This window comes from Rhipicephalus microplus, chromosome 8, assembly GCF_043290135.1.
Source record: "Rhipicephalus microplus isolate Deutch F79 chromosome 8, USDA_Rmic, whole genome shotgun sequence".
Lineage (NCBI taxonomy): Eukaryota > Metazoa > Arthropoda > Arachnida > Ixodida > Ixodidae > Rhipicephalus > Rhipicephalus microplus.
In genome coordinates, this window is record NC_134707.1 from 45,074,845 (window position 1) to 45,091,879 (window position 17,035).

A 17,035-nucleotide genomic window follows, 5' to 3' on the forward strand; every position below is an offset into this window, starting at 1 on the left:
TAACACAGCCGCCTGTGCCACCGGGCGCCTTTTGGAATCCCAAAGCAGCCTCAAGTGCGTGAAATACAATTTCAAGTCATACATGTTTATTTTATGCAAAATAAACATATCTGGGATGATTTCTACTCCAACCAGTACATTGACCACATCACTGTTAAGTGATGCTAGCAGTTATTTTTTGTAAACTTTCAACGTCAATTTGAAATTCTAATTTCTTTTTTATGGGTCGAAAACATGCTCGTTGCCACCGATCTCATGGACAATCTTTTCATTTCCCCCAAAATAAGAACAATTCAAGCAGTAGACAGTCCCTTTAAGCAATGACGTGCTCCTGCTCTGCCAAGTGAACAAGGATGTGCCTTATCTAAGGTCCCCGCATTGCGAATCTTTTATCTTGTGTATCAATATCTCAGCGGAGTCATTTCCGTATGAGCACACGTGACTGACTGGTAACCATTTCTAGAGTCAATCCGAAGTGGCTATGTGGTACTTTATATTACATCCCCTGTAGCTCGCAGTCAACCTCTAAGTGCCTTAGTCACACAACTCATGAAAGTTTCAATGGTTGAAACCCTTGCATACTTTAGAATTTGATGCACGTGGAATGCCTTCAGGTGGTCGTAATTTCTGGAGCCCTCTGCTGAGGTGGCTTTCGTAATCAAGTGGTTTTGTGACGTTAAACACCATCAGTCATTATTACGAAAGTTGACGCACCATACGCGTTGGCATACTACAATACAATGAAGCCAGCTGAGGCTTCAGCTTGCCTATTGTAGCTGTTCTTCTGAAATTGATGAAACTTGGCTAAAATCACACGTTCTCTTCAGGTTGTTCGCTCCCTCGCTCGAAGCTTGACGTGTTTGCTAGGAACTGCGGGCTCGATGCAGGACCGCAGCCCTATAGAGGCTGGTTTTCATGCTGCAAGTTACAAGCGTATCCTTATGACCAGCATAGCGCTTGACTGTCTTCTACTATGCACATTCTAAATCTATCTTGATGGTTGGCGGTAGTTGGTGTTAGCCAAACTTTGGTCTCCACATGGAAAGGGGCCGGTGAACATATAGGGCAGCTAAAGTCTTATAGATGATGCTCTGGCGGGAAATATGTCATGTATCTGATAGCTGAAGTGCGTGACATTTCAGTCAGTGTAGATATTGGTTGGCAAACACGGGTTGGCTTAAGCTTCTTTCTTCACCTTCCGTTTGGCTCTGTGTGGCCTACGAAATTCAGTAAACACTCAGCAGTACCACTAAAGCACTTTCACGTATTCAGGCTTCTCAAGCCTAAATCCGAACCAATAGCCCCAGTGCGACAAGAAACACGTCTACAAGTTCCTTCAAAGCCGCAAGCCCAAATGCTACGTGTGGCTACATCATCGTGCCCACTGCAGGAGATAGGCCTCTCCCCTGTTCCGCATTGTCAACTCTCTCCTGTGCTTGCAGCTGCCACTGTATGCCTACATACTACCCATAACATACATGGTGGATGAGCGATAGCAGCGCTAGTTAAGTCTAATAAAAAATAACGAAGCTCCTCCGACAAGCGTATCCATCTGCCTCCCGCTTGCTCTCAAGCTGGCATTTTCGCTGCCGTTGTTGGCGCTATCCCTTTTTGGATATGTAATGTCTTACAGGTACCGCTACACAACGGCTCTATGAAAATTTGTACTCGGTGGCTATCGACAAATGTGCACGAATGGTGGTATATGAGACAGATAAAGTAGAGAGTAACAATGTCATATCACTCCTCAATCGGTAAATCTTCAATAATGCCAATTTTATCGTAGCTGGCGACGGGCCCGCTTTCAGAGCTGAACGTTTCTTGGAATGAGTTAAAGAGCGAAATACAGAACTACGTTTCACAGCCTCATATTGCACTGAAGCGAATAGTATGACTAAAAGAGCCACAAGGAACATCAAGGCATTCGTTCCGCTTTATTCAGACTTCCCAAGGAATTGAAAATGTTCTTTTGAAGCTGCTCTTAGCCATCGCAATCATTCTCATACATACCGCTCTTTTGATAAGTAGCCCGTGCTACGCTTACCATGGAAAGTCAGGATGGTTTCCAGCTAATCATCTTCTTGGCCAAACGGACCTTTTCGTACTCATTGAACGCTAGTATACCACCGCAGAATATGAAAAACGCAAGGTAGCCATGAAAAGGCCCTACAAGCATGTTCATTTCACAAGCACACTGAAAAAAAAAGCTTTGAAGATTTCTTTCTTATGCGAAAGGGATTGCAAGGTTCGAGAGCTTCTTGCACAAGACCGCATGTGGTGAAAAAAGCCCACAAACAGGAAGTTCTGAAGTCAGTTTTGTAGAGCGCAGGCAACACCACTGAAATGGCACCTGTGATGAACGTGATGCCTTGTCAACAAAGGAGGGTTGACGACATAGGGGAGCCTGTGTGACGTTCAGAGGAAAAAGATAAATACCATGCATGATAGCAAAAGTAGACGAAAAAGTACAGTTTAAAACTAACGTGTACGACTGTGCGTTAAACAAAAGAATGTTAGATTTTTGTTGAATAAAAGTTTGGCGGATTTCATACTTCGCAAGACATTGGAGACTGGCACTGATTTTTGTGGAGGCTGCCCACAACATTGCCAGTACACCGTAGAACCGAAATTGTTTCAGGCGAGCTGACAAAGTCATTCTGTCAGATTTACCAGATTCAAAAGCTCAGATGGTAATATTTATTGGCTTAATAATCTTTTCATTTTTATGCTCTTAGGAACACGAGAATATTTGAAGGTGAGGTCTACCATGGTTCCCCTGATGTATTATATACATGACGTTTATGTTTATAAGACGTAGTATGCATGTGACGTTACAAAACACACACAGACAGGTGGCAAAGAAATAGACTAAAAATAGGCTTCATCTTTGTATTCATTCGTGTGAGTTGTTCTAGAGCAGAAAATTGTTTCAGTTTGTTATACAAGAAACAGTTGCGTCAGCGGGATATGAACCTACGAATTTTCACTTCTTCGGGTACTTAGCGAACGGCACAAAATGACTCGGTCATAAACCATACCTTCGTCGTAAATCTAACTGCGAGGAAATTTTTCTTTATACACAACTACTGATTGATTGACTGATATGTGGCGTTTGACGTCCCAAAACCACCATATGATTATGAGATACACTGTAGTGGAAGGCTCCAAAAAATTCGACTACCTGGGGTTCTTTAACGTGAATCATTACACCATTACTTTCGGTAGTACCCGATGATACTCGCAAGGCGAAAATGTCTAGTTGAGTGTGAAAACCATGGCACAAAACTGCGCTTACGGTAGAACATGAAGGTGTGGTTAGGGTAAGGTATTACGTGATGACGTCCCAAATAGAATTGCTGTGTCAATAAACGCTCAATAGAGCTTTTTTAGTTGGGATGACGCATTTACATGTCTCTTAGAACCTGATAATGATCCTGCAATAAACGCTTATTTCAGTTGTTACGACATCTTGATCACGTTAATTCAAACCTTCCTCTCTACAAGTTGCGCAAGTGAAACAAAATGACTCAATATTCTGCGGGGTATCCCAGAGAAACGCGGAAAAATATTGTGAAGTGCAGCCGGTGCCGCCGGAGGGTGAAGAGAATCGGGGAGCAAGCGCATCCGCACAGAAGAGTATGATTGTTTGCTTTCCTAGATCAAATGTCTTTGGAATGATCGGTTACTTATTGAATTTTGAAGATTTTTTGGGTGAATTTGGAGTGGGGAATCTGCTCACAGTACAAAAAAGTTCACAGGTGTAGTCCAAGACGTTGCGATAAATGGCACCTCAGTTTTGAGTACCGTCTTTTCCGTACGCCGATATTCCATAGCTGTTTTAGAGCTCTAGGATTAGTTAGTATCTTTGCGCTTGCTGATTATACATGAAGTTTTATTACCAAAACACAAAGCTGCTGCCACGTTTTCAGTATCCGAAGAATATATATTACTAGGCAACACGAAAGTGCTTACCACACATTTACGCTAACTGACGCTATTCTGAGTTGCAAGCCGTCAATACACGATTTTTCATCTCCCTGTGATTCATGATAGTGATGTAATGATGTTGCTACCTTACCTTATGCTGCTCGTTGTTTTGCCAGATTTCTTCTTTATCGAACTATCCAGAAAGAGGTGGGTTGGAACGTGGGCATGGTAGGAAATATTGAATAGTATTTTACGATTCGACGTCAAGACGGTATTAGTAGCCAAAGAGTTCACAATGTCCTCGATACAAGCATGGGTGATGTAACAAAAGGCATTGAAAACTATGCCCAACAATGCTCTATGCTGATACAAAATGTAGCACAAATGCAGGCAATCGCTGCCCGAATGATACTGGACTTAAGTGAAATATCACTTAGGGTGAGCATGAGGACAGCTTCACATTGTAAGGTGCCACCATGTAAAAAAAGGGTTGCATTGAAACTGAGAACAATAGATAGAGACCAACAAATTTCAGATCATTTAATTTACTAGCACTCTAGCTATGTCAAAGACACACACTCGTCACAGCTATGAGCATCAAAAATAAAAATGTAATCAGAGAGTGTGTTAAAGTTCAATCCTGATAAGCCCAACCAAGAATAATTGAAGAGAATCTAGGAATGATGACCCTATCACGGAAATGGGGTCAACAAAACTTCTCATGTGTGTGACTGACCCACCATTCTTCTTGTATTTATCTATTTATTTATTATTGATTTGTTCCTCTTTCTCACTTTCGTTTCGCTTATTCGTTCCTTGTTTCTTCCGTTCGTTCTTCTTTCCTTCATTGTTTCTTTATTTGTATCACATAACGTAATTTTAAGTTTTCTTTCTTTCCTTTACAAAGCCAATAGGAGCTTCTGTTATGTGTTTCGTAGCAGAACACTTGAAATCCTGCCAGCAACAACGACGAGCATGAGTTCATATGTAGGCAAAAAGAAAATGTGGCAACGTGATTTGACGTCATCCCGAAAACAAGAGATGAGACGGGATGATACGCGACTATCTGTGAATGTTCTCGCATTTGTTGCTCTACACTTTTTTTGCCTAACTCACAGCCTGCAGGTCACTTGTGCTCAGGTGTAGAGGTGAAAACGAAAGGTGTGGCTTATTTACGACCCTGTGGTGATCATGATCTTGTTTCGAAGGAGTAATGACATGAAGATCAACTTTCGAACAAGGTGTTGTGTGTGTGTGCTTAAGATATCTCGAAAAAAATACGACTCCCGACTCTAGCTGAAGCAAGTGGGGTAGTGCCTGAGAAGTTCACTTTTCGCCAACCAGAAATGGGTCGTCCCGAAAGCCCACGAAACAGCCGCCGGGTACTCCCTATTGGTCTCTACGTACGAAGGAGGCGCCCGCTACACGCTAAGTGCGTCCTGCAGGAGCAAAAGTTTTCTCTCCCATTCAGTGAACTGACCTTACTCATATGTAAAAATACTCTATGACAGTTTGTCTAAAGTATCAGCGCTGAAGAGTACAAACTGAATAGTATACAGTAGACACAGTAGCACGAATAATGCTGGAATCTTTAGCGAACACAAAAATCCAAGGAAGCAACAATTATACTACTACACAAGTCATTGAAGCAGTCGGGGTTAAGCGATGTGTTTCAAAGTGCACATTTTGCTCTCTAAAAAAGTCAGCTTGCCTAAGGAATCAACAAGCATGTTGGCAGGTTTTTCACCTCCCAAAAGCTGTTTCGCGAGATGCCTTCGTCACACGATGCGAAATGTATCAGCTATGTTAAGAGATAGTTCAACGACAGATTCAAAGAACAAAGCAACTTTATTGAGCCAGCACGTTGTCCATAAAAATCTTGGATATAAATGAATGTGTATGTCAAGAAATAGGAGAAGAAAGTGTGAGCCCGAGAGGACAGCTCGCGCTTGGTGGGCCGAAATGAAAGGTTGCCTGACATGAACGCATTTTTCATATGAGTCACGAAACTTCGTATTCTGTTCCATTCTACCGACAAAGACATCTTTATTCGACAGCTTACGGTGCTGAAACCCTGGCGATTCCTCCATGACTGGCATAGAACTCGTACTAACACTGATGCACATTGTGTACTCCGAACCCATGTGTCTTTTTTTGTGTCGTTCAGCGCCTTTGAAGGGGCGCTGAAATGTTAAAAACTGTGTAGACGACGAAAAGTGGTGTGTTATCTTAGGGTCAGATCAGTGTGCTCGAATACAAAAGAGGTTGACGAGAGGCTTCGAGATGGTGACGGACACTGGCTCTTTTCTGAACAGAAGCTTTCCAAACGAGGTGTTTGCCGTCCATCCCTTCTCCTCTTTCCTTAATGTACATGGGACACCAATCGTAGGAAGCTGTATCAAGTAGCTAAGACATCTAGTATCAACATTGCGAGAACCCATCAGCCTTAAAATCTCCTGAGAAACAGGAACTTTGCACTGCCCCCAGTGCAGCCTCGATAAAACTCCTCAATTTTCAAATTTTTAACAAACTCATTTCGCTCTCTCTAGATTGTTGCGCCAGGGGTAAACGGCGTTGAAGTTTAACCAGTTGGATACTCTGAAAGGTATTGAATTTTGATGCCACATGAACTGTCCCGTTCTCCCTTTGAAGTATGGGCGAAACTCAGCAGTGTAGGCACACATGGCAGCCAAAGAGCATCAACATCTATACAACTTAGTTATTCCCACACTTGTTTTCCTTTCAAATCAAAAGCAAAATAAAAACTAGCATCTACTCTGTTGGGACCAAATCGTACTAGACTGCGTAGCCTTTCGGTAACTGGACCCTTTACATTTTTATAACTTGTGTTCCTTTGTAGTTTGACTCAGCTACAGTGTTTAGCACGAGGCTGGTTCGTTTCTAATATTTAAAGTTTAGGTCAACAGTTTATTTGCTCTTCATAGGCACATAGGTGTATGATGTCTCACCTATGCCGCTGTCTATTGAACGCTAAAAAAGTGAGCCTAGATTACGTTACTTTGCATACGAGCAAGTACTCTTTGCGTGCTCTTTCATATGTCGTCCTTTTAAAAAACCTCATCTCAGTATGCACGATCGTGAACACACTGCACAAGTTGGCTTGGCCAAAGTAATTCTTCGAAAGTTGTTGTAGCGCAGCAATTGAACGGGCAAACAAAAGAGAAACGCTTAACAACCTACAGCGCTAACCTGCAGCAATGTGTGTTACAACTTTGCGCCATGTTTCTCAACCCAGTCGTCTTCTGTGTGCCTATGAAGACTTCGGATATACCCTACAGTTAACCAGCCTATAGAGCCTCTATTATTTCATGACGCTCAGACCAATATGCGAGTCTAAGTGAGTCCAGATAAGAACATGTTCTTCTGTCTTCAGCAGTAAGTAGATTCAGCAGTAGTAGTAAGTATCAGCAGTAAGTTTAGATTAGCAATAAATTAAAACGCAAGCATGACCAAGTGATACTACTTGTGTTATACACACATGAGCGCTCACTTGTTACTGTAAGTTTATTGACTGAAGAAAATTTCAGTTTGAGTAAACTTTCTGTGAATTTAGGACAGGTGAGCCCTATGCCACGCTGAATATGGATGTTTTTGAGTGCAAAAAAGCTAAAATGAGTATATTTCAGGGTAGTCATGGTAAGTGTGAACCCAAAACATAATATTTTATTCCAGAGTAAGCCTTTGAAGATTCACCTAATTTCACGGTATACGCCTGCACCAAAACTTGGTTACGATCATTGTTAAGTCAGCTCTACTAGGTGGAGGCAGCTGAATTACGGCGATACACTTTTCAGTCATCTGCGAAATAAAACAAAAACAAAATGTTGAGCTGTCAATAAAAGTAAAGCAGCTATTTACTCTGAAGAAAAGACAGAGAGAAGTTACACGTGACACAGCGCATTTTTTTTCACTGTCTACTATTCGATGTAGCTCAACTAATAGGGCAGAGTTCGTTCTTTATAGAAAAATAAAAACAAAACAAAACGTGTAGATACATACGCTTCCCAACGCGTCGTGATCAGATGCATGGGGGAGTACACTTTAGAGGCAGAGAGAGAAAAAAGAACAAGAAAGATAACTAGGACAAGCCATTCAATTTTGTGAAGGGGGCCATTCTGTGAAGGTGGACACGATGGTGGCGAGCTTCGTATGAAATGTCAGTTACTGAACGAGCCCATCAGCGTTCAAGAAGCTGTGCAATGCTGAATGTGACATTCTGCTCATGCCAATGCTGTGGAAGCGCACATTCGCCGCTCTTCAGTGGTGAAGCACACCGGCAAGCCAAAACCTTAGGTTTGGGGTATTCGCCATCTCGCTGGGCGGGCCACTGGTTCAAGGTGTTTTGTGCACGAACTTTGCTGCTGTGTTCTTCCCGTGTCGCCGATTTATGGCAGCGAAGCAGTTTACATTGCAGGCTGGCAGCCGAGTGTTCACAGATAAAACCTCAACAATTAAAAACTTCGTCACACGTCGCATAGCAGTGTGCTTCCGGGAGGCAAGAAAAAAAAAGAGAGGAGAAGAGAAACTGAGAAGAACAAAAGAAAGAGGTAACGCGAAATGGAAATTCCTGGCGTGCCAGCAATCAATGCTCGGGCACACATGGTGGAAAGGCAGGCGTCGTGCCACTGAGCTGACACGCGAGCGCAAATAGAGTTTATCAGAACTACACTGTCACCTCGCCAATGAATGATGACAGCGAGTAACATGGTCGTGGAAGTCGAACTCCTGAACCAGCGTCTCAACGTGAAAATATTACGACACAAGACTTGGTTGAGATGAACATGGGCAAAGCTACATTCACATAGAAGGACACAACAGTAAAATAGAAAACAGTAGAACATCTGTGGCCTACACCCAGGCTGGTGGATCGTCCAAGAACCGCGAAAATTGACTTGATTTATTTCCTTTAATTAAAGACTTATACCCACTGGGGAGGATCGACCGACAAAGCGTAGCCCAATTTTTTTTTCTATGAGCATTGCAAGAAAGTTTATGAATGAAATAAAGAACAAATAATGTTGCGAGAACCTCAGAGAGAAAGAGAGAGAAAAAGAAAACGAAAAGAAAACGTGAATATTTCAGATTTTGACATCACCAAACCACTGTGTTTCCTTCACCGAACCATTCAGAGTTTTTGTTAAACCACTTATCAATGTTACGCAACAGTATTCACTTGAGTGGAGATTTACAGCGGAATACGTTCAGTAGCCTGAACAAAATTAGCACACCACAATGAATACGTTCATTTAGTGGTGTCCCAAAAGAGAGCCAGCAAAGCTTAGCACAGTTTCCATCGTCAACCTAAAACCTATCTTCAGAGAGTGAATAACTTCAGACGCTTCAATAACTGCATTCTCGGAAATTCAGAAGCTGCTGCTCATGCTTAGCGCTTCGTTCTCCTTCTGTCGCCCAGCCGGCTAATAAGCATGTCAATATTATTACAGTGCTATAAGTGAGACAATGAGAAAAGAATATATAGAAAGGAAAACGTAGATAGTGAATAATAGACATGGAGAAGGAGGAAGAAAAATCACTAGAGGCAGAGTGATAAAAAAAGAAAGATATTTGCATATGCAAGCTACGCTGCAACGCAACTAGGTGAATAATAGAACTGAATGAAAGGAGGATGTACGGAAGAAGGGAAAGGCCACCAGGTTTACTATTTTCACAGTCTCCCAAATAGTCGACATTTCTCCATTTTTTTTTCTCTTTGTGAGGAAGCTTAACTTGATGGTACAATGTACTTGAGTGAGCCTAAAGCACCAAACGTACGCTTCTTACCTTGAATATGGCAGTACTCATCGCCGAAAGGCACTGTTCGGATTAAAGTTTGCACAGGGTACATCGATCGCCCCGTACAAAATTTGGAACGTCATAAAACATTTTTGTATTTCGTTGATTGGTTTACATCCAACACCGTGCACGCGTGTCCTGACAGCGAGTGGTCCAACATGCATTCGCTACCATCATTTTAGTGAGGATAAAAACTTCGACTTCGGCTACGGGCTTGAACATTCTTCTACACCTAGCCATATTTACATTTATATGCGAAAAGTGTGCACACATACACACGCAAAATAAATGTGTACACAGAAAACTTTGTTTCTCATTCTTCCATTCATTCAAACAGTCTACTTTAGTGAAAGGCTATGTCGTTGAGCTAGTATGCGTTGCTTCATAATCGTGCATTGACATACAATTCGTGTTCGTCATACGGCGATGACTGGTTAGTGCAACTTGTGGTTTATGCAAATCCAACCACAGGGGGACAAGGAAGGAGTCACACAGGCAACTGAAATACAGTTTACGTGACCTTTGTGTCCCGATTTTGATATTGTGGCCTTTCACTTGTATTTCTTACACGTTAAAACAATAGCTAATTTCATTATATATTACTTTAACGAAAAGGCTGCGAAAGCTAACAGATAGAAGTAAGAGGTTTCAAAAATGTTATTTCAGGCTCCGACAAAAAGAAAAAACAAAGCAATAATAAAAACAGTAATAGTGTAAAGCGTTACACATCGACGCATATCAGTATTGTGAATGTTTTAGGAAAAGGGAGGTATTGCAACATTAGTCCACAAGCTTAAGGAAACAAAGACGTTCATTCTTACGTAGTAACAGCAACATTCAATTATGCAAGCAACAAAGACCAACGTAGCAAATCCCACATTCATTCTTTCAAGTTACAGTGCTTGAAGTGTATTTTCACGTACCGTGTTTTCGTTGTAGACAATAAATCCAATATTGTACCTCATTCCTTCCGTATACTGTGTGGAGAGAAAAAGTCAATAAAAAGAACCACATATGTGAGTATTTTGAAGTTGTTGCATGTCAGCAAGTAACAGGTGTTGTGCCTAAACAGTTAATGAACATCTAAGCAGTGCACAACAAAACGAAAATAAAACGTAGTTGATCAAGGGCTTGGTTTTTTTGTTGAACAAAACCTAGTTAAGCCAATTGATAACGAAAAAAAAAGCCAATCACATTGTTCCCAATGGGCCTCATGGGTTCTTCTCTGTCAATAAATTGCAACGTTAAACAAAGATTGCATATGAAGCTCTTTTTTTAGTTTACTTCTACTTGACTATTTATTTTTTTACACTATAGAAAATAAAAACTACCATAACTTTTCAAAGGCTGGGTATTAGTAATATCTGGGGTGCTTTCCCCGTAAGGAAAGACCAGAAAAACGATAGAGGGCTAGAAAAATCAATCACAGGTAGAAAGCTCGCGAGAAAACGTTCGGCTCGTGGCAGCCACAACTGTGGTCTACTGGGTAAAACTGGAGGGACGAAGAAACGCGGCCTCTAAACGAAGGTTGTGCCGAGGCATTTTTCCGTGCCATATAAAGCTCTCATACAGAGCGACGAAGAAGTTTTATGACCTGAAATAGTATTGAAGGATCATGCTTTCAGTAAGCATCAAAAAGGCTTAGCTTTCTTTTGCCGATAGAAGTGCAATCAGGCGTTGTTTAATTAACAAAAAAAGTTATTCCCCAGTTGGTACTTTGTTCAGCGGCGCATACGGATGAAATTTCAAAATGCACACGACTTCCTCAGTGACATTTTGCTAATTAGGTGAGCATATTTAGAGATATACAAAGAAAATATTATTTAATATCAGCGAAAAATCTAGTAGATACTACAAAATATTCTGGCAAAAATACGATCAAAGTGTCCTTCACGTAACACCATTCCTCTTCTTAAAATGGCGCTGCATGATGGATTGAATACTCTGCATATACTTGTACTGTGAGGTGTGGGCTTTCTCTAAAGATGACAACTTCGTGCATGGCGAAGATTTTAGCTTTACGCGCTTGGAAAACTTACCTTCCACCTCGCTTGCGTTACGCGAAAATGCATGCCTCGGGTGTTGCGGGTCTTTTGATCCGCGTAGGCAAACTCCGCTAAGTGACGGTACAGATTCAGGTTGTGAGCTCGGTCTTCTATCCATCCTCCAACTTCGAAGCTTTCTTTACAAAAGCTCATTAGCAGCCAAGCGATCAGCAGTGAACTGTTAACTGCAACCATACTCTTGTTTTTGAAACCTGCAGTCACCATAATAATAATTTTCAGACATCAACACACCCAAGTGTCTGCACCAGAAAATATTGCTAAAGTTGAGCCATGCCATGGCGAACTCAGCTAAATCGCGTCATGTTTTACATGAACACTATTTGAACACGGCAATGCTTTCACATCAACGCGTAGAAAAATCTTCAGCTACATTGAACAACAGACTGCTAAAGCATTTCAAATATCGAACGCAAGGCTGCGTGAGAAGCCTCAACCAATTGGCTTGCCATCTCAAGAACACCGTTTATCCTCATAACAAAAAAACTTTCAAGTAATGCGGAGGGCAAGTGGTGTGATTAGAAGAGTGCCGCGAAGAGCTATCATCTCGTGTCATCATCTGTTTTCTTCCCTAAGGCCTCGTCGTCACGCCCATCAGCACATCATGCGGGTAACCTTTCGCTTCCCTACTGCTTGTCTTAACGCGCCAAATGCGCTAAAGAATAAAATTCATGTGACGATTCGCAAAGATGGCGATGCTTCATACAGTCGAATGCGCTTGGAAGAACCCTTGCCTTGCCACAGCGTGCAGCATTCATTAAAACAAGGTCAAAAACAAGTTATTACTATACAGCATCCACCGAAACACGACTGTCATGCTACTACAAAAAGTCACGGCCTTGCCGCAAAGGCAAACGAGAGAGAAACAAATTGAAAGGTCACGCGCACAACGGCAAGTGGATCGAACCGGGCCCCGCGTTTCTTGCGCACAAATAACGCATTAAACGCGCTCGCAGGAACAGATGAACAAAAATAAGCGACTGAGTTGTCACCTCACTGTGTCGGAAAAATGCTCTCTTTTCACAAACGGAGACTGTGCAACAATTGCAGTGACCTTTTTGTGCCCGGTAACTAGAATAGAATTGTTTCAGTGAAAGCCAAAGGCAACCCAAGCCACATGATTCTCCTCGCCGCGAGATAAGGGCGCGCGAGTGAGCGTCTACTTCCTCCTCTCGACGAAGCCAAGTACGCGTGGGAGATGACAGGGCGTGGAGACCCAGGGAGACAAGACGATGCTTGTCACCTGACGGCTGCGCTCACTTGTGCTAGACCTTTAAGCAACATTTACAATCATACTGTAATAATTATTGTATAACCCAACCTTAAATATAACCCACATCGTCAATGGATAACTGCATAAAAACACAAAGAGAGAAAATTTTCTGCGTACAGCCACGAACGGGTCTTTTCTTAATATATCTTCATTATTGTTTTGTTACGAGCATACAGGCTTCGAAGCTTGCATATTTTTGCGTTTTAATTATTTGTATTCTCTAGCAACATATAACGTATAATTCTTGCTACAGCTCAGATTAGGCGCTAGTACGTGTAAATAAATGACACCCATACCGCATGACGAGCGAACTGACTACGCCTAACAAAATTAACTACTTTATGCCGGAAGATCAACTGGTTGCGTGTGCACACTATTCGAAACCGCTCCCACCGCTTTGACCATCGATGGAAAGAAAAAATTTCTCTCTCAAATACAGATACATTTCACTTTAATGCGCAACTGAGGGAAAAACTGGGGACCATTGCCAACCGCGTTTCAAAGAGTGCATTGAACAGAGAGATCGCTATAGTGGGTGCGTCAGGAATCAGTCTTTTTTTTTTTTGTTCCTTGTCATCGGGCGAAAAGATGTTCCTTGTCATCGGGCGAAAAGAGCACACCGTCAGCACACAATCATTATTATGAGAATGAAGGAGACAGCCTTGCGGTTGGTCACTCCTTTTTACAGGCATAAAGAGCACTTTACTTACCGCTGCTACGTGGTGATAAAGTACTCTAAATTGCACGTCACGCATGGACATTCATTAGTTCGGCTGGTATTAACGAACAATGTATTCCTTCTGCTATCTTTACCATGTGGTGGTGGTTTTGTTTCTGGGTTTTTTACTTCGTATAACAGAGCCGCCTGTCCATATGGTGAACATAAGTACAATCACTTTTTACTAATAGTCATACCACGATCGGCATCTTGGCATTACTCCAGTTTAGAATACGGTGTTCATTATGTGCCCGATAAAGGCGTAGATGATGCATTACTTCAGGATGAATTGTGAATTGTTTTCAAGAAGACATTACAAAGACATAAAATGAAGGCGAATTAACTACCCTTGCTGCGTAATCGAAGCCTAGGTTTTGTGACTTGTGTGATACCTATTTTAACGAACACATGTCAAGGTGACGAGAAGTTAATAGGGCACGATGCTACACATATCATAGGAATGCACCTAACAATGCGGGAAGAAACTCAACTCAATTAGCAGCTTGCTAATTGTTCGAATGGGTATGTTGTACCCTGCAGAGCTGTGCACATCAGAACGAAGAACGTGGTGAGACACTATCTGACAGGAGGATCTAGTTATTCACGATGCAGATCGTGGCATGACTCCCGATTATGCACCCGATAAAAGCGTGGATGATGCATTACCTTAAGACGAATTGTAGATTGTTTTCAAGAATATATTACGCATCCATAAAATGCAGGTGACGTAATGGAAGACGACGTAACTACACTGGCTGCGTAATGGAAGCCTAGCTTTAGCGACTACTGTAATACCAATCGGAACGAACACGTGTCAAGGTGATAAGGAGTTAATGGAGCGCGATGCTACACATATCATAGTAATCCACCTAGGAATGCGGAAAGACTCTCAAATAAATCAGAAGCTTGCTCATTGTTTGAGCGGGAAGGTTGCAGGCTGCAGAGCTGTGCACATAAAAATGAAAAAAAGTGATGAGAAACTATTTGACAAGGTAATCTAGATATTCACAAGCATATTGTAAAAGCATGAAGAAGAATCTTAAAACTTCAGCAGAAATTTCTATGTGGGAGAAATGGGACAAGTGAAGCTAGGCGCACCTGAGCTGCTTGGATAGTTTTTTTTTTCCTTTCTTTTAATAGCATCACGCGATGCTGCCTCTGAGCTGCTCCCAACATTATGCCGGCAAGGGGACTATTGTACACCCGCTTAGCAGTACGACCCGTCAGTTGCCACTCGGAACAACGACGGTGATGTGTTTGTATCCGGGCAACGATTGATTGCAGTAACATGAAATCACAAACATTCACGACAATCTTCAAGAAAGGTTTAATTGCTATATTGGAAATAGTTGCTCGTCGACAAGCTCATGATTGTGAGAACATGAATCAGTGAAAAAATGCGCATTTAAATTGCCCACGTCATGAATTTTTACTTTTAAGTAATCGTCGAATAGCTTGGCGAGATTGCGAATTCCAGCCAGATTTCTGTGAGGTGAGGGCTAGGCACAATAATCAGAAGACGCGCGAAATAATTGAGGCATACGAGATAATTGGTTTGGAAGATGACTGCGCCAGTACGGCTCCTTTGGCACTGACGCACAAAGAAAGGATGTATCTACACCCGTCAATCAAAATGTGTCAATGGTGCGTATTACCTCGGCATGACTAGTCATTTTAACTTTGTATTCAACTGTGTAAAACCTGGCTAGTTGAAGTAAACCCTACAAAATGTCAAGTCTTTGGCGTTTCCCGCGCATCTTCTTGCTACACTACTTATATGCTGTATAACTCCGCTCCTAAATACGTAATATCCTATCGCTACCTAGGTGTTCACATAACTAACACTTTCACCTGGTTTGTTCACATTAAGAAAATTGTCAGTAATGCTAACCATTCGTTAGGTTATACCCAACACAACTTTCCTTCTGGCTCTGTCCCCTTAAAACTCCTCCTTCACTAAACCTCAAGACAAAGTAAACTAGAATATGCGGCATCCATTTAGGACTTATCCACTAGTGTACTAACCTCTGCTGTTGAGCTAGTGCAGAATAATCCTGTCCGCTTTATCCTTGGCAACTACAGTCGCCCGGCAAGTATCACTAACATTCAAAGACTCTCTAAAGCTTCTGTAACTTATCTGTCACCGCGACTTTGTCCGCAGATGTTTTTTGCAGAAAATATATTACAGTCACACCCTGCACGATAACGTTATTCTGCCTCCATCATACATCTCCTATCATTCTGATCATCCCCAAAAGGTGGGAAGCTTGCGATCTTCAACTCGCACATGTTATGACTCATTCATTCACCGAAACTCACAAGACTTGAATACTCTTCCAGGATCAATCACGTCCATTGTCCGTCATTCTCATTTTCATGACGTTTTATACTCAAGTGTACTGTAATGCAACTAAAGAATGATCTTATTCTTATCTTGGCATACTGTCTCATTTTTCTTTGGTTAGCTAAATCTGCTCCTATTACTTGTTTTTACTATGTTAATATGCTTTCCCACCAACTGTCTGATTCTCGCCTGTGTAGATACAACTTCTAGTGTTACTTTTTTAGCTAACATCGTATTTACAGAACAACGTTTATATTGTGTTTCTTTTAATCGTACCACTCCCCTCTATAATGTGTCTCGCCCTGAGGATAATTATGAATAAAAATTGATAAATAAGGTTGAATTAAACATTATAAAATTTTTTATGATTCATTTTTGTAAACCTTTTCTTGTAACCATCAAACGCGATTGCATAAAAGCATTACGTGTCTGTCCCATGAACTCAGTTGAAAGCTTTCGCTTGCCTCCATCTAGTCCTACATTGAAAGTGTTCCTCTTAAGCACTGTGCAATAAACTAACAATGATAAAAAGTGTTTGCGACCTCACAAATCGAATGCCACAATTTTTTTTTCAATTTAATGATGCACGAGCGGAGTTACAGTGATCTGTGGCCCACTTTAACTATTTTATATATTGTCCCGACAAATGCACTAAATGCTAAGCAGGCAGGGATGACATTGTTGACAGAAGCTACGTGATGCATGCTTCAATATTTTGAGTAATTTTTTTTAAGATCGTGCTGCTTACTTTCAGTGTAATCGCGAGCACGCGCGTGATCACTTGGTGGCTCAAGATGGCCCTGATAACTGTGCACTATGCATAACCAAGAATTCGGTTATATGACGTGGTCATTTGGCACATCACATCATTTGTACCAAAAAGAAGGAACAATTTT

General features: G+C 41.6%; 1 protein-coding gene across 2 annotated transcripts; it reads right to left on the reverse strand.

The window, feature by feature from the left end:
• Nucleotides 1–7,579: 7,579 nt before the first annotated feature.
• Nucleotides 7,580–16,694, reverse strand: LOC142768984 (uncharacterized). 2 transcript variants are annotated; one of them, XM_075871670.1, is made up of 4 exons: nucleotides 15,821–16,694; nucleotides 11,781–11,998; nucleotides 10,665–10,718; nucleotides 7,580–7,746 (listed from the first exon to the last, which is right to left on the reverse strand). In XM_075871670.1, exons 2-4 carry the CDS (start codon nucleotides 11,979–11,981, stop codon nucleotides 7,648–7,650), a joined length of 354 nt encoding a protein of 117 aa, XP_075727785.1. In that variant the 5' UTR covers nucleotides 11,982–11,998; nucleotides 15,821–16,694; the 3' UTR covers nucleotides 7,580–7,647. The 2 variants fall into 2 exon arrangements, with proteins under 2 accessions (XP_075727785.1, XP_075727783.1); XM_075871668.1 differs by lacking the exon at nucleotides 15,821–16,694 and having other exon boundaries at nucleotides 11,781–13,695.
• Nucleotides 16,695–17,035: the final 341 nt, after the last annotated feature.